This window comes from Sturnira hondurensis, unplaced genomic scaffold, assembly GCF_014824575.4.
Source record: "Sturnira hondurensis isolate 20B ecotype Veracruz unplaced genomic scaffold, ASM1482457v3 Scaffold0021555, whole genome shotgun sequence".
Classification (NCBI taxonomy): Eukaryota; Metazoa; Chordata; class Mammalia; order Chiroptera; family Phyllostomidae; genus Sturnira; species Sturnira hondurensis.
This window is the reverse complement of record NW_028094186.1, coordinates 3,386,393-3,404,503: the sequence shown is the minus strand read 5'-3', so window position 1 is coordinate 3,404,503 and position 18,111 is coordinate 3,386,393. Positions and strand designations below refer to the sequence as shown.

Genomic DNA, 18,111 nt, shown 5'->3' with positions numbered 1-18,111 from the left:
CCTGGAGCATCAGGACGACACTCCAACTGAGCTACCTGGCCAGGGCCACATAGTCTTCAGCAGCTTTTCATTCCAGATGTTCTAGTCAAGAAACAGGGCATTATTGTGGGTTTGTTCATATGCCACATACAGGTCAAGTTCATGGCTGAATTGCTGTATGTTGCTACAGCATGGGGTTACCATATGGATACTCTCCTGATGGTCCAGTTCTGATGGCCCAGTGGCCTGGCCATGCAGCAAGACCACTAGCCATGACCCGTGAAGCAATGTAAAAGGGGCGACTTCCAAAAGTGTGAGCAGGCTGCAGGGAGCCAACGAGGGTGGTGCAGTGCCCCTGGGCCCAAAGGGAACCTGTAAGAAGGTCTTGTAGACAGGGCGTCCCTAAGAAGAGGAGTAACCCTCTGTCAAGGGACCCAGCCAGCCCTGAGCAAGCCTGAGAGAACGCCGCAGCAGGGAGCTGAGGAAATAAGTACTTCAGCCTTCCCCTAGCCTCTTGACTTAGGCCAGGGATCCCAGTTGTCCAGACTCAACGGGAAGCCACAGGGCAAAGGGAACAGACGATGCAGACCATGCAGGTTGGGCCCCTGGCAGAAAAGGCAGCAAAAGGATGGGAAGGGGACCTGGAGGTGGAAAGAGGGAGACCAGGGGAGTCCTCACTAAGAAGAGATCATTTGAGCAAAGGACCTTAGCCGGGGCAGGGGTGTAGTGACGCATCTAATCCTTGCAGTAATAAATGATATTGGTAGCGTTACTCCCCCCATTTTGCAGCTGAGAAAACTGGAGTACAGCAAAAACAAACAACTTCAAGTAGTCGGAGATCACACAGCTGGGAGTTGACAGAGTCAGGATTTAAAGCCCGACTCAAGCCTCCAGAGATCCTGCTCTTAAAGGAACCAGGACACAGGAGAGTCGTTGCTGAACGAGAGGGCGGAGAGAGCGGCAGGGCACAGAAGCTGCGCTCAGCAACCACAGGTGCTATTTGCGTGCACGGACTGCCCGCTAGCCACTGCGCTAGGGGCTGCGGGGGGGCAGGCAGCTGAACGAGATGCCGTGCTTGTCCCCAAGTGTCCACACGCTAATTGGAGGGTGGGGAGGGGATGTAGAAAGATGTACAAACTCAGTGTCAGCAGATGGTGACACATTCTGCTGTCGAATGGCAGATAAAACACCTGGAGAGTGCTAAGGAAAAAGATTTGTTACAGCTGCGTTGAGGGAAGCTTTCTGGGTGGTAGCTTTGGAAGAAGAGAAGAATGTACCAGCAGAGAGGGGAAGGGAAGGGACTCCAGGGAATAAACCTTGTGAGCAGAGAGGTGGGTGCATCTGGGGGTGGCCACTCGCCCGGGTTGGTTAGTGTCCAATGTGGAGAGGGAGATGACTATTTTTTGCACAGTTTTTAAATTATTAAATTGATTTTAGAGAGAGGAGTGTGGAGGGATGGAGAGAGAGAAACATTGAATTGTTGTTCCGCCTATTTATGCGTTCATTGGTTGATTTTGTATGTGCCCTGACTGAGGATCGAACCTGCAACCTTGGGGTATCGAAACCTTGGGGTATCGGAACAATGCTCTAACCAACTGAGCTACCCAGCTGGGGCTGAAAAGAGATGATTTTAAGTGGGACACCAACAAGGCATGCAGTCACAGTGAGGTAGTGATTTTCTTTCCAATTCTCCTTATGGAGAAAAGTCTCAGCTTGGTGCTAGCATGTCTTTTAAGAGCTAACACTTGGGATTTCCGCCAAGATGGAGCCATAGGTGGAAACACTGTGCCTTCTCCCACAACCAAGTTTGAATACAACAAAGGTTTGGAGAAACAAAGACACAACCAAAGGACAGAAAATTGAATTATACAAAAGTCCGACTACATCTAACCGTTCAACTGGACGGTAAGAGGGGCGGAGCCAGCAGCGAGCAGGGTCAGGCAGGACAGGTCCCCGACCCAGGAGCGCAGGCAGCCCGGAACCAGTTGGGGTGCAGGGCAGATTGACCGCAGTCGCACATTCGTGCACAGTGAGACAGACCACGCAGGCCCCAGGGGGTGAGGGCTGACGGTGGTGGCACACTCGCGTGCAGTGGGACGAAACGTGTGGGCCCGGTGATGGCAGCAACTGCGGCACCGGTGAGGGCCACAGCAGCAGGCGGCAGACAGGACGCCATAGTCCATCTTTGACCCCGCCCCCACATACAACGTCACAACCCAGCGACTTAGTTGCCCTGTTCTAGTGAACACTTTAGGGCTCTGATCCTGCTATGGAACAGGCACGAACAGCCCAAAAGATGGGGCAAGAAAAACTCAAAGTCCCAGAGCCAATAACTCTCAGCGACCAAGAAATTGCCAGCCTCTCAGAAGCACAATTCAAGACACTATTTATCAGGATGCTCACAGAACTGGTAGATTATAGTCACAAATTAGAGGAACATAGTCACAAATTAGAGGAACATATGAAGGCTAAACTAATTGAAATGAAGGGAGATGCACAGGAAACCAATAGTGATGGAAAGGAAACTGGGACTCAAATCAATGGAATGGACCAGAAGGAAGAACAAAACATCCCACCAGAAAGGAATGAAGAAATGAGAATTCAAAAAAATGAGGAGAGGCTTAGGAACCTCCAGGACATCTTTAAACGTTCCAACATCCGGATTATAGGGGTACCAGAAGGGGGAAAGAAACAGCCACGAGTGGAAAACTTATTTGAACAAATAATAAAGGAGAACTTCCCCAGTCTGGCAAAGGAAATAGACTTCCAGGAAATCCAGGAAGCTCAGAGAGTGCCAAAGAAGTTGGACCCAAGAAGGAACACACCAAGGCACATCATAATTACATTAGCCAAGACTAAAATGAAGGAGAGAATCCTAGAAGCAGCAAGGGATAAGGGGACAGTCACCTACAAAGGAGTACCCATCAGACTGTCAGCGGATTTCTCAAAAGAGACCTTACAGGCAAGAAGGGGCTGGAAAGAAGTATTCCAAGTCATGAAATCCAAAGACCTACAGCCAAGATTGTTCTATCCAGCAAAACTTTCATTTAGAATGGAAGGACAGATAAAGTGCTTCTCAGAAAATGTCAAGTTCTAGGAGTTCATCATCACCACGCCCTTATTATATGAAATGCTAAAGGGACTTATATAAGAAAAAGAAGATGAAAAATATGAACAGTGAAAGGACAGCAAACACACAGTTATTAACAACCACACCTAAAACAAAAGCAAACCAAGAGGACAGCTAGATCAGGAGTGGAACCATAGAAATGAAGAACACATGGAGGGTTAGAAACAGGGGGGTGGGAGGGGGAGAAGGGGGGAGAAGGCACAGAAAATAGCATAGATGGTAGGTAGAAAATAGATAGGGGGGAGGGCGAGAATAGTGGGGGAAATACAGAATCCAAAGAACTTGAGACACGTGGTTATAAACTAAGGGGGGGAGAATGGTGGGGGAGGGAGTGTGCGGGTGGAGGGGAATGAAGGGGGGGAGTAGAACAACTATAATGGTATAATCAATAAAATATATTAGAAAAAAAAGAGCTAACACTTGTTCACCTCCTTTTCTGAACCCAAAATTCACAGGTTCAGATCCTTCAGAGGACAACCCAGCTCTGGTTGGAACATAATAAGGTCGCTTTGTTTCCATCGTCTTTATTTTGACAGTTAAGTTCCATTTCAGGCCAATGATGCCGTTTTTGATTTACAGATAAATTATTTGTTTCATCATCATGTCCCTTTACACATAAGTTTATTTAAGGAGAAAGAGTCTATTTAAAGGGACAACATCGAGTTAAGCACACAGGTGGTTCACGACTATGACAAAGATCACCAAGCTGACACCCTCACGACTGACGTTCGGGGTGGTCCGACTCAGAGTATAAAGCGTGTGAGGGTGACACATGGGACGGAAAAGCCTGGAAAGAGGATCTGGTCACAGAGGGCCTGAACACCGAGTAGGGAGTGTGGGTTTTATTCTGCCAACCACGGAGAGACGTTGGCCTGAGAACAGGCCGTGAACACACTCGGGGCCTCTGGGTGCAGAGCGAGGGGGAGCCCGGAGGTGGACAGGCACTGGGAGGCCGCTGTAAGACTCAAGATGGACAGGAACGCAGCGCCCTGAACCAGGGCCAGGAGGTCCCGCCAAAGGGGACCAAGGGCCAGGTTCCAGGGCCCACGGGCTGTGTCTCGAGCTGTTACGTGGCTGATCTGGCCAGTGACCCTGCAGCCTGTGTCCTGTCTCCTGCGTTGTGATTCACTAGGAAAATCCAATAGTGTCCCACGGGGTTTTACTGAGGGAAGGTGACAGCGGGAGAGGCCAGCCACCCAGGCTCTGGGCTCGCGTCAGGGGGAGTGGGACGTGCACTCTGAGAAGGCGGAGACGACGGACTGGCGCGCCCTGAGTCTGCGCTGCCCCGAGGGAAGAGTCCGCCGACGGCCCCACCTGTTCTGGCGGCTCAGTTTAGTCCATAAGATGAACATCTGGTTTTCTAGGACCTTCAGCTTCATTTCAGTGACCAGCAGCCGTTCGAGGATCTTGTCCTGGAGGGCAAAGCAGGCGTGCAGTCTCTCCAGTTGTCTTGCGTTCATGGCGGGGCCCTTGGGTTTGGCTTCGAGGGTCTTTTGTTGCTCTCCCTCTTCCTAAGCTCCCCACCAGCGGGAAAAGAGGAGAGTGAGGTTGGTGAATCGTGGTAACTGCCCCTTCCCACGCCAGAGGATTTGTAAGTGTCATCTTCACAACCAGCCCACCAGGACAGTGTCCTGTGGGTGGGAGCACTGGGTCCCTCTCTCAGCATCACCCCGCCTCCAGGGGAGACCCCACACACCCACAGGAATAAATAATAGGCCGCCAACCTGCGCTCACAAAGAACATAAACCCTTAACCCAAATTTGACCCAAATGTATGTCTCCAGAGCTGTGCTTTCCCCGCGTGCCTGAGAGTCCCGTGGGGCCCTGCAAGGTCCCCGCTGCCTGCCAGGTCTCAGCGGGGAGGACAGGCATCTGCCCCCTCGCCCAGCCTAATGATGCTTCATCTTTTCTTTTTGGATTCGGCTACAAACTTCCAGTCTTTACAGCCCTTTAAAAATTAAATATTTCAGACTTACAAAAAAAAAGGTAATGATTACAACAAATACCTCCGTTCCCACACCAGCTTAAGAAATAAAACACCACAAACGTGACGGTGGGTCCCTCTCCCAGACAGTCGCCCTCCCTCCCTGGACCTCATCTCAACTGCAGTCTTGAATTCGGTGTTCGCTTTTTCCATACACTTTTTTCAGTAGCAGTGGTTTGCACCGAGAGGCAATTTTGCCCTCCCCAGGGGACCTTTGGCAATGTCTGCAGACATTTGTGGTTGTCACAAAACGGGTGACGGATGCTATTGGCATCTTATGGGTAGAGGCTGGGGAAGCTGCTAAACCCCTAACGACACACAGGATAGTCCCTCACGAAAAAAATTGTCCGGCCCGAAATGTCAGTCATGTGAAAGTTGGAAAATCCTGCGCTCCCCTGGCTGGTGTGGCTCAGTGGATTGAGTGCCGGCCTGCGAACCAAAGGGTCGCCAGTTCAATTCTCAGTCAGGGCATGTGTCTGGGTTGCAGGCCAGGTCCCCACAGGGGACCATGTGAGAGACAACCACACATTGATGTTTCTCTCCCTCTCTTTCTCCCTCCCTTCCCCTCTCTCTAAAAATAAATAAATAAAATCTCTTTAAAAAGAAAAATCCTGCCTTAATGTATTTCACTAAGGATGTACATTCATAAACAAGATAGGACATTGTCCTGCATATTTTTAGATTTGTATATGTCATAATCCGTGTACATCTCTATCGTCATTGTTATATTTTAGATATGTACCTATGTTTTACATGGGTCTTTAGTTCATCCATTTTCATTTTCTCCTTTAAAGGAGTTGTTACTGTTGCCAAAACCTGTGGACGTCAAACCTGAAGTAGGAGAGTGTGGGGCAGTCCCGACTTTACAGCCGAGACACCGAAAGCCTTGGGGAGGTTGTGTTCGGGGCTTCGTCACCCAAGAGGTAGCTGCAGAGCGGGGATGCAGGCCGGAGTCGGGGGTCCCTCAGTTGTGCCCCGTTATTCTGGCACCTTCTCTGTCCCCCAAGCCCCAGTCTAGCTGGAAATATCCCTTCACCCTCAGCTGAAGCTCAAGGCTCCTCCTGCTCACCTGCTGGGACTTGGGGGAGGTGGGCTTCAGTTCATACTTGACCAGCCAGTTGCTAAGCAACAGCAGAAGGAATAGGAAGCCAAACAAGACTGGCTTATAGCTGATCAGCCAAGCCACCAATGCTCCAATGGCACCTGAGGAATCAAGTATGTCATGGAGATTCCTAAAAAGAGATATTAGTTCTTCCAGCATTCTGGCTCGGTGGCACCCAGGCCCCAAGACCCAGCCTCAGTTCCCTCTCTGGGACAGTTGCCTCCATACCAGGAGTCATGGCTGCCCTGTCCTGTAAGTCATGACCGGCCCCCAGCAGCACCCCTCCCCCGTTGCCACATAACAATAATATTGACTACTCCTGTGTCTTAAGCGGTCACTATGTGTCAGACTTTGACAGGCCATTTGTAAGCATCATCTCATAATGCCCTCACAAGAGCCAAGTGATGTAGGCCCTAGTGATGCCTCATTCGTTCAGCAGGACTTCTGGGCCTAGCCGCTGCGAATAAAGCAGTCAGGAACACATCCCCTACCCTCACAGGGAGGGAGACTACAAAGAAAAATTACCCAAAACTTGGAAATAAGGCTAAAACTTTACAGAAAGTCTGTTCACAGTAATACTAGGGTATTCTCTAACTGGCCCACCTGTCGGTCACCTGGTACTTTGGGAAAAAGTAACTTTATTTGACTTGCTCGTAAATGTTGATTAGGGTTCCCACTCTGTAGAGTCAGATGTTAACTTTTAAAAAATGGGTAAGTTACTCTAGAAATTCCACTTGGGAATATGTACCCCAAACAACCTAGAGCAGGGTCTTGAGGTGAGATTTGCACACCCACGTCCGTGGCAGCCTTATTCACAATGGTCAAAAGGCAGAAGCCACCCCAAAATCCATCGACAGATGAATGGATAAAAAGGAAGGAAATTCTGACACACGCTACGATGAGGGTGAACTTATGCTAACTGAAATAAGCCAGTCACATAAAGACAAAAGCTGTTTGATCCCACCGATGTGAAATATTTAGAGCGCTCCAGTCTGTAGTGACAGAAAATAGAATGGTGGTTGGAGGGGCTGGGGGTGGGGCAGGGGAGTGTTGGAGAGTGACTGTTTATGGATACAGAAGTTTTCAAGATGAAAAGAGTTCTGGAGATTATGTGTACGACTATGGGAATGTAATTCACGCTAGTGAACGGTGCATTTAAAAATGGTTAAGCCCTGGCTGGTGTGGCTCGGTGGATCGAGTGCCGCCAGCCTGCGATTCAATCCCTGGTCAGAGCACATGTCTGGATTGCTGACCAGGTCCCCAGTTGAGGGGGGACGAGAGGCAAGCTATCCACGTATCTCTCAAACATTGATGTTTCTCTCCCTCGCTTTCTGCCTTCCTTCTCCTCTCTGTAAAAGTAAATAAATAAAATCTTTAAAAATAAAGAAATAAAAAATGATTAAGATGGTAAGTTTTGTATGTATTTTAACACAATTTAAGAAAATGAGATTAGTTACAGGCCTACCTCGCTTTATTGTGCTTTGCTTTATATACTTCACAGGTGTGGCATTTTTCACAAATTGAAGGTCACTCCCTCCACCAGCAAAAAGATTACACTGACTTTATCATGATACTTGCCTTATTATGGTGGTCTGGAACCAAAATCGCAGTATCTCTAAGGTATGCCTGTATTTCTGGAAAGAAAATGGATAAATTGCAAATGATATTTTGGGGGTGAGGGCAAATAAATGCAAATGAGTTCTGTCTGAGAGAAAAGATAATCCCCAAAGTTTAGTTTTATGGCATTGTAAGACATTATCTACCTTTTCCTTATTTAAAAATAGTTTGCAATCTTATTGTACTATTCTGTCTTCCACCGAGCAATGACTAGATATAGCAATTTTTCATATTCTCCTTTGAACCAGCTTTATCATCCTGCTATTTCTCTCCATAATAAAAATCTGTCAATCAATCAAACTTTGGCCCTGGCCCGGTAGCTCAGTTGATTAGAGCACTGTCCAGATATGCCAAGGTTGTGGGTTCGATCCCCCATCAAGGCACATCTAAGAATCAACCAATGAATGCATAAATTAGTGGAACAACAAATCAGTGATTCTCTCTCTTTCTTTAAAAATCAATAAATAACATTTTAAAAGTAAAAAACCTTTGACATATGTTCTTTATTCTTTATGGAAGTTCTTAATGTTCAAATATCGATTTCGATGGCTATGATGTTCTAATATATTCAATTAGTCACCACTTTGGGGGCCTTTAGTTTAGTCCTCCTTGGTTGTTATTATATATAACTTGAGATAAACAGCATTGAAGTTAAAGTTTTGTACCCACACTTAAACATTTCCAGATAATGTTTTCCTAAAAGTGGAATTTTGTTGGGTCAAACCATATGCATATTTAAAAAACCTAATTTTCAGTTTCAACAAATTATTATACATTAAACATCTCACATAGAACTATAGGATTATGAACTATTACTTGCAAATGATTTCAGCTCTGGTAGAATTTCATAATTTTTGACCTTGCTAAATAGAAAGTTAGGAGTTGGATGAGTTATAAAAAGAGACTTGGTTACTTAAAATAAAAAAAACCTACAGTATACAGAACAAACAAGCTTCAGTCTCCTGTCTAACCCCTTCCCACCCTCAAGTTCTATGATGTAGAGAAATAATGCCAGCTCTTCTAGCTGGTGTTGAACTTCTGGTATTTATCTTGATACAGCCCAATAGTATGTTTATACTGTTGTTTCCTGATTTCTTTTTAAAAGAGATTCTATTTATTTTATTTTTAGAGAAAGAGAGAAACATCAATGTGTAGTTGCCTCCATTATGCCCCCAAATGGGGACCTGGCCTGCAACCCAGGCATGTGTCCTGACTGGGAATCAAATCAGCACCCCTTTCGTTCGCAGGCCAACGCTCAATCTACTGAGCCACACCAAGCCAGGGCTATTTACGTCAAGATTTCTCAATTTTGACGTTATATATTATCTTTTCATGATGGGAGATGAGCATTTAAGCTCCCATGCAGAATCTCTCTCATTCTCACCTCACCTTCTGTGAACCCCTTACCCTCTCATCCCTCTCCTCCACAAACTTTCTCTTTTCTCCATTCTCTCAATATAATTCTATCACTTGGGTTAAAACAACATGCATTGCTTATGTTCCTATGCCAATGTAGCTCACAGCTGAGCCACGTGTTGTACTGTGACTACAACTTGCACAGCTTTTGCTTTTTTACTTAGTTTTTAAAAATCAACTTCAGTGAATTACAATCGACATAAAATAAAACATACCTATTTTACTTGTATAGCCCAGATTTTTGACTAATGTATCTACCATTCCAATCAAGAGATAAAACATTTTCATTCCTCCCAGCAAGTTCTCTCCTGCCCTTCGGCCAACCCCCACACTCCCCCCAGTCAACCACTGATTGGATTCTATCACTAGAGATTAGGTTTACCGGTTCTCAGACCTCGTAAATGGAATCGTTTTTTTTGAAAATTACAGTATATTTGAAGGGACATGTAAAAAAGCAATTATAGTTCTGTGGGAATAAGCTTGAAGAACACAAAACCTGTTTTAGAATTGGATCAGTGAAGGATTCCTGGAGTTATAAGAATAAACCACCACCACCATCTTTGAAAGCCAGAACTCCATAATTAAACCCGTCACCTAGTAAGCATTAATAAACTTGGTTGAATTGACAAATGAAGAGGTGAATGAATGGATGAGTAAATAAATTTATAAGTGTGCCCAAGTTCTTAGATAAATCGGTCGCCCTCGGAGGTGCAGTCTGGCCCAGAAGCCCTAGGACCAGGACGGTGCTGGGGCCAACTCTAAAGGCCAAGCGGACGCTCTAGGAAAGCATCGCGCTCTATGCCACGGCGCCTCTCTAGCCACCAGAACGGCGTTCTATGGCAGCGGGGGAGCTGGGGGGCGGGGCGGAGGCGGGGCCGTGGGCGTCCCCAGCCTTTTTGTCCAGACGCGGCGGGAGCGCGCTCCGCGCGTGCGTACGCGGCGGCGCTCTTCGGTGCGTGGGCTGCGTGAAGTGAAGCGAGGCCGGGTGTTTGCGGACCCACGGACTCACGGATTGAGCGGCCCCTTCGGCTGTCGGCAGCCAGGCGGCCGGAGATGTTGTCCGGGAAGAAGGCGGCGGCTGCAGCGGCCGCGGCGGCGGCGGCCGCAGCGGCGGCAGCTGGCTCGGAGGCCGGCGCCGGGGCCGCGGCCGGTTCGGAGAACGGCTCAGAGGTGGCTGCGCCGCCGGGGGGCCCGTCGGGCCCTGCAGAGGCCGCGTCGGGAGTGGCCGGGGAGCGCACTCCCCGCAAGAAGGAGCCTCCGCGGTCCTCGCCGCCCGGGGGCCTCGCCGAGCCGCCAGGGTCCGCTGCACCGCAGGCCGGGCCTACCGTCGTGCCTGGATCTGCGACCCCCATGGAAACGGGAATTGCAGAAACGCCGGAGGGGCGACGGACAAGCCGGCGCAAACGGGCGAAGGTGAGGCCCGGCCCCCTCCCTCAAAGTACAGACCCCAGTGCCTAGCCTCCCCCAGGTTGTCCAGCCCCCATCAACCCCTCTCCCCCGGTCTTGGGCCTTAAGCCCCACGCCTACCCAGATCCCCCCAGTCAGTCGATCCCCACCCCGCATTCCCATTAGCTGGATGGGAATTTGTGCTGGGACCGGGCCTTCCTGGGAAAGGGGGCATTGATGGGCGGGCCGATTCCCTGGTTACATTTTGTACACCTTCGCATTTTCCCGAGTGGAAAAAAATGGCTCCCTGACGTGGAATTATGGTTGGCGTTCCTGGAGACGTTCCTCGCTAGTTTGTTCCCAGCTGTGCCTGGAAGCTAGCTGCTCAGCAGTATTTACGGAGTGTCAGCCGGGAGCACTTCGGGGCCTCAGGGTGATGCTGATAAAATTGCCGTAACCGTTAAGAGACCGAAAATAAAGGAACGTTTTTCCGAGGCCTTGATGAGTGCTAGGAGTTTCTCCCTTTTTCTTTGTATGTTCTCAGTGACCTTTTCAACTAGATATTTGCAGATGAAGCTGATTAAGAGAGCTGATACCAGTTACTCAAGATACAACTGTGGGAAGAAAGATTTGTCACACGGTAGTGTGCACACAGACAATAGCTGCCCCACGTCTCTGGGTGCCAGGTGCTGTATTCAGAACATCATCAACGTTTTGTTTTTGCTGGACACCCAGGGGCAGGTATTGCCAGCTCCGTTTTAGTAATGAGTAAATGGAGGCACACATTTTAAGTAACTTGCCCAAAGTCACCCAGCTCATTGAGCGGTGGAACGGGAATGTAAGCCCTGCACTTAGGTTCTAGTGAGGTATGTCACCCTCTGAGACAAAGGACCACATGGGACACCTGCAGTGTGCAGGTCACTGGGACAGTACTAGAGCACAGACTTTATTTGTCGTTTTTACTGAATTTATCAGGGTAATTAAAATTTTATTAATTTTATTAATAAAATTAGGTAGGTTTCAGGTGTATAATTCTATAATACATCACTTGTGTATTGTATTATGTGTTCACTGCCTCAAGGAGAGCACAGACTTTAGACTTGGGCCTTTTCTGGAAATATCATGGTCCAACTGAAAATAACTGGAACTGTATATACATAAATTTTTAAAGTAATATTTAAAATCATGCAATTCATATAATTTGTGCTTGTAATAAGTTTTCTCCCTGTATATAATTTTTAAAAGATGTTATTTATCCACCTCCAGAGAGAGGGGAAGAGAGGGAGAGAAACATCAATGCGTGATTGCCCCTCACACACCCCCAATTGGGGACCCGGCCCACTCAGGCATGTGCCCCGACTGGGAATCAAACCAGTGACTATTTTTTTCTCAGGGCGGTGCTCAGTCCACTGAGCCACACCAGGCAGGGCTACATGTATATAATTGTTAAGTGGGTATACCAAGTCAGTGTGAGGAAATTGTGTTTGTGTGGCTTAAATGTTATTGTCTCTCAGTTCTGGAGGTTGGAGGTCTGAAATCAAAGTGGAGGGTTGGTTTTTCCTTAGGGCTGGGGATTGAAGGGCAGGGAGAATCCAGTAGCCTTGGGTATGAGGAGCTTCTTGAGATGAGCATTACCCAGGCAGGCTAAGAGCCCTCAGAGTCAGTTGCCCACTTGAGAGATCTCTCTCCAAGAATACCCTGTACTAAGTAGAAAAAACAGCTTTGGGGGACTTCTACCAAAGCATAGGTTAGAAAAGCACAGGTTAGCAACTCCCAAGTCTCAGTGAAGTAGAGGACAGAAACCCAAAAGGGTTTTAATTTTATGTTTCAGTGGAAAGTGTGGCCAGTAACCATGAGGTATTTTTTTAAAAACAGGTGGGGTTTTTTGTTTTTGCTTTTTTGTGTTTTTTTGTGTGTGCGTGTGTGTGTGAAAATTCACATACCTTAAAATTTACCTTTAAAAAACAAAGACTTTATTTATTTTAGACAGAGGGGAAGGGAGGGAGGAAGAGAGGGAGAGAAACATCAGTGTGGGGTTGTCTCTCTGGGGCCCTCTACTGGGGATCTGGCTCTCAACCCAGGCCTGTGCCCTGACCTAGAATAGAACCGTGCACCTTGGGTTCACAGGCCAACACTCAATCCACTGAGCCGCACCAGTCAGGGCAACTTTGTTCTTTTTAAATGATTATTTTAGCTATTCGGTGTGCTTTGAACTTCCATATGAATTTCAGGATCAGTTTATCACTTTCTACAAATAAGGCAGCTGAGAGTTTTATTGTGTTTGCATTGAATCTCTTGATCAATTTGGAACATGCTATAAGATTTTTTGCTAGTTCACCTGTATTTACTTGAATTTTTGTTAGCCTATTTTTCCATTGTGATGAGCTTTGAATCTCTAAAAGAAATGGGTTATGTGTTTATTTGGGAGAGCAACTAGGAAGTAAGAAACTGGGAACACTGACCTACTCATAGGCAGTCTTGGGAGCCAGAGGACACAGATCTCCAGGAGTAGACCACCCGTAGGGGTGAAAAGCAGTCTGGGTCCATTGCAGGCAGGCATTTGCCTCGGAAGTTCCAACGTGTAGACAAGGGTCTTCCCGGAAGGTATCCAGCCGTGTAATAGGAAACAATGGAGAAATTTACTGAAGAAGGTACAAGAAACATTGTACATAGGATAATGACACCTCAGTCCCCTTCAAAGTTGGCACCTGGGGACCTCACACAGTTTTCTCAGTCGCCATCATATTTTCCTTAATCTCATCAACGGTCTGAAATCGCTTTCCTTTCAAAGGTGACTTTAGTTTTGGAAAAGCCAGAAGTCACAGAGCGCAAAGTCTGGGCTGTAGAGGGGCTGAGTCACCTGGGTGATTTGATGTTTTGCCAGAAATTCTGTATAAGAGGTGATGCATGAGTGGTCATGTTGTCTTGATGAAGCTGCCAATTACCAGTTGCCCATAGCTGTGGCCTTCTGAATCATCTGAATAGTTTCTGTGGAGGAATATTCAGGCTTAATGCAAAGTTTGGTGCAGTTTATTGCTCTATTGCTTAGTCATTTTGAATGTGATTACCTCACAGTGCACATGCTCAGTCAGTAACCTCTACCACCCCCACCAACTAGTACAGTGAGGTCATCACTGTTCACACATGTGCATTCCAGTCCACTTTCCTTGGCTGCCAGGTTACATTGATGTCGATGTCATACAAACCATTCTAGTTATATTAGCAATGGCTGGACTTTTCCAGACAGACCATCATATGTATTTTTTTTACTTGGGAGCTTATTCAGTTTCGAGGACCCTCTTCCATTAAAAGAGGGGCCTCAAAACTCAATTATATTCTAATTTTTAAATTGATTTTAGAGGGAGGAAGAGAAAAATAATAATTTTCTGTGATTCTTATATGTCCCCTGACCTGGACGAACCCACAGCCTTGGTGTATCGGGATGATGCCTAGCCCACTGAGCTACTGTGGGCCAGGGCCATTAAAATATATATTATTTATGTAATCAAAATTAGGTTCAGGATATTGGAAAGGGTCCATTCAGTTGGGGGACCCTGAGTCTTGTTTCATTAGTGTCTAAGTAAGTTCACCTCTGAATGTGTGTGCATTAACACTATGGAACGTACTCAAAGTTTGAATTTGATGGGTTAGGTCGGGACTTTAGGAACACCACACACTTCAGGAATGGTGGCCTTCAGCTGGACTTTGACAAAGGGCAAAATTTAGAAGAGCATGCTGGAAAAGGATGGGCTTATTGGAGTATAAGTTTTTTTCTATGATTCATTTTTGCCAGGCAAATAAATCATACCTTGTAAGGCTTTTGCATTTAGATATAATGTAAAGAAAATGCTTATTGCAGTGTCTGGCATATAGCAAGTAGGTACTCAGTAGTAAAAGTACTATCAGAGGGTTTATTTCTATGTTTGGAGGAATATTCAGTTATTTCTACTTAGGAAATACTTCAGTTAGGAAATAATATCAGAGGAGAATAGAAAGTGAAAAATGCTTGGAGTATAATGCAAAGTGGTTTGAGAAGCAACAGGGAGACCAGAGTGGACAACTGAATATTGGCAACTGTGGACAAATGAATTTAATTGGAAATGAGTTTTTCTAGGAACAAGAGACATTGGAGTGATCAGTAGTGTTAGGTAGTGTTCAGAGTCGTGTCTAGGCTGTAGAGAACCAGACATTAGAGCTGTGCTGACTAGTGTGGAAGCCACTACTGCATGTGGCTATTGAAGGCTTGCTTTGTGACTAGTATGACTCAGGACACGGAATTAAAATTTTTTTTAAAGGTTGTATTTATTGCCCTGGCTGGTGTAGCTCAGTGGTTTGAGCACGGGCTGTGAACCAAAGGGTCGCTAGTTCGATTCCCAGTCACAGCATATGCCTGGGTTGCAGGCCAGGTCCCCGGTGGTGGCCGTGTAGGAGGCGACCACACACTGATGTTTCTCTAACTCTCTCTCTCCATTTCCTTGTCTAAAAATAAATAAAATCTTTTAAAAAAAAAAGATCGTAGACTCTGCCAAGATGGAGGTATAGGTGGAAACAGTGTGCCTCCTCTTACAACCAAGTTTAAAGTCAACAAAGTTTCAGTAACAAAAACGCAGCCAAAACACAGAAAATTGAACTGTACGGAAGTCCGACAACAAGGAACCGTTCAACTGGACTGGTAAGAGGGGCAGAGTCAGCGGCCGAGCGGGGTCAGGCAGGAAAGATCTCCTGACCCAGGTGAGCAGGCAACCGCGGGTAGATCCCAGGTGTTGGGTAGCAACAGGCAGACGCTGTGAGGGCGCAAGGCGGCAGGCTGTCCACGGTCACACATTTGTGCGCAGATAAACCAGCGAAGGAGCGAGCAGTGAGACAGACTGCTCAGGCCCCAGCAGCGGGAAGCAGCAGAGGGGACCGCAATTGCCCCTCTTTGACCCCGCCCCCACATACAGCATCACAACACCACGACTGAGTTGCCCCACCCTGGTGAACACCTAGGGCTCCGTTCCTCATACGTAATAGGCACGAACAGATCAAAACATTATGGCTCAAGAAGGACAGCTCAAAGCCCCAGAGCCAATACTTCTAAGCAACCAAGAGATAGCCAACCTATCAGATGCACAGTTCAAAGTACTGGTGATCAGGATGCTCACAGAACTGGTCGATTTTAGTCACAGATTAGAGGAGCAAATGAAGGCTAAACTAATTGAAATGAAGGGAAATGCACAGGAAACCAATAGTGATAGAAAGGAAACTGAGACTCAAATCAATGGAGTGGACCAGAAGGAAGAAAAAAATGACCAAACAGAAAAATATGAAGAAACAAGAATTTTTTAAAAATGAGGAGAGGCTTAGGAACCTCCAGGACATCTTTAAACGTTCCAACATCCAAATTATAGGGGTACCAGAAGGAGAAGAGGAACAGCCACGAGTGGAAAACTTATTTGAACAAATAATAAAGCAGAACTTCCCCAGTCTGGCAAAGGAAATAGACTTCCAGGAAATCCAGGAAGCTCAGAGAGTCCCAAAGAAGTTGGACCCAAGAAGGAACACACCAGGGCACATCATCATTACATTAGCCAAGACCAAAATGAAGGAGAGAATTCTAGAAGCAGCAAGAGATAAGGGGACAGTCACCTACAAAGGAGTTCCCATCAGACTGTCATCGGATTTCTCAAAAGAGATCTTACGGGCAAGAAGGGGCTGGAAAGAAGTATTCCAAGTCATGAAATCCAAAGACCTACAACCAAGATTGTTCTATCCAGCAAAGCTTTCATTTAGAATGGAAGGACAGATAAAGTGCTTCTCAGATAAGATCAAATTCAAGTAGTTTATCATCACCAAGCCCTTATTATATGAAATGCTAAAGGGACTTATCTAAGGAAAAGAAGATGAAAAATATGAACAGTGAAAGGACAGCAAACTCACAGTTATTAACAACCACACCTAAAACAAAAGCAAACTAAGAAGACAGCTAGATCAGGAGTGGAACCATAGAAATGGAGATCACATGGAGGGTCAGCAACAGGGGAGTAGGAGGAGGAGAAGGGGGAGAAGGTACAGAAAATAAGTAGCGTAGACGGTAGGTAGAAAACATATGGGAAGGCAAGAATAGTAGGGGAAATACAGAATCTAAAGAACTTGACACGTGGAAATAAACTAAGGCGGGGGGAATGATGGAGGGGGTGTGCAGGGTGGAGGGGAATGAAGGAGTAATTAGAACAACTGTAATGGCATAATCAATAAAATATATTTTAAAAAAAGAAAAAAGGTTGTATTTATTCTTAGAGTCAGGGGAAGGGAGGGAGAAGGAGTGGGAGAGAAATGTCAATGTGCAAGAGAGACATCAATGGGTTGCCTCTCATGCGCCCCCAATTGGGGACCTGGTCTGCAACCCAGGCATGTGCCCTGACTGGGAATTGAACTGTGACAGGTTTGTAGTACAGCACTGATCCATATTAGTCAGGGCTGAATTTATTATAATTTAAACACTGATAGCCACTCGGTAGGTGCTCAGTAGCCACATGTGGCTAGTTCTATCTTATTGGAAGCATAGATGTGGAACGTTGCCTTTATTATAGAAACTTTCATCAGACAGCACTGGACTAGGAGGTGCAGCTCGTAGTGCTGTGAGAATTCACAGGAGGAGAAGGTTATTTCGGTGTTTGGGATAGTTAGGAAATAATATGCAGAGGAGGTGGACCTTGGATTTTAGGTGTTAGGTTAACAGGAAAAGGTGGAAGTGGCTTTTAGGGAGTTTAGTGAGTTTAGGGATGCATAGAACAGTGTTGAGGACCTTTTGACTAGTATGTTAGAAAATGATTAGAAGTAAGTTTGACTAGTTAGAGCCAGAGGGTTTGTACCCTAGTTTGAAGAGGTTGGTGTTCATCTGTTACTCTATCTGAAAACATCACGGATTTGGAAAATTAATCTGGTAGTTGTACCCTAGGTGAATTAACAGGAAGAAAGATGAAAACAAACAAACAAAACGCAGGTTTAAGGTGATTGGGCAGTGACTGAATCATTATAGCAAGAGTGTGGAAGAGACACTTGTCCGTGTAAAGATGTAACTACCCTACTGACACATATCCTCCAATTGGGACATCTTTGTGCCCTTCCTTGGTTGTGTTTACTTAATGATGAGAGATGCCCAGGCCTTTCTGCTCAAGGTATTCCTTTTTTCAGGGGAATAGTCTTTATTTTTTAGAGTTTATGTGATTCTTTCAGATGGTTTTAAAACTTTTTATTAAGTAGAGAAATTCTTTTTTTACAAAATAAAATTTTATGCAGAATCCCCAAATAAAATATTACTTACCTGTTTTGTATTAAGAAATTTAAAGTTTTTTAAAGGTTTTATTTATTTATTTTAGAGAGAGGGGAAAGGGAGAAGGAGAGGGAAGAAACATGAGTGTGAGACGGCAAGCGGTCGTTGCCTCTCTCACGGCCCCACTGGGGGGCCTGCTGGCAACCCAGGCACGTGCCCTGACTGGGAATTGAACTGCCCTGA

At 46.2% G+C, this 18,111-nt stretch overlaps 2 protein-coding genes across 3 annotated transcripts in view; one reads left to right on the top strand and one right to left on the bottom strand.

Annotated features, from left to right (window-relative positions):
* Window positions 1–4,323: 4,323 nt before the first annotated feature.
* On the bottom strand, window positions 4,324–6,353 carry TEX46 (testis expressed 46). The gene is made up of 2 exons (XM_037032783.1): window positions 6,162–6,353; window positions 4,324–4,521 (listed from the first exon to the last, which is right to left on the bottom strand). Exons 1-2 carry the CDS (start codon window positions 6,351–6,353, stop codon window positions 4,324–4,326), a joined length of 390 nt encoding a protein of 129 aa, XP_036888678.1.
* Window positions 6,354–10,153: 3,800 nt separating this feature from the next.
* KDM1A (lysine demethylase 1A) overlaps window positions 10,154–18,111 on the top strand; it is a 55,700-nt gene continuing 47,742 nt past the window's right edge. For both annotated transcript variants that reach the window (XM_037032950.1, XM_037032949.1), the window contains exon 1: window positions 10,154–10,640. In XM_037032950.1, the coding sequence (XP_036888845.1) occupies window positions 10,281–10,640 (360 nt within the window). In that variant the 5' untranslated portion in view covers window positions 10,154–10,280. The remainder of the gene's footprint in view (window positions 10,641–18,111) is intronic.

Coding starts and splice junctions, on each gene's coding strand:
- TEX46 (XM_037032783.1), bottom strand. CDS start 6,353: ATGCTGGAAGAACTAATATCTCTTTTTAGGAATCTCCATGACATACTT. Junction 4,522..6,161: donor CCTCCCCCAAGTCCCAGCAG/GTGAGCAGGAGG, acceptor TTTGCCCTCCAG/GACAAGATCCTCGAACGGCT.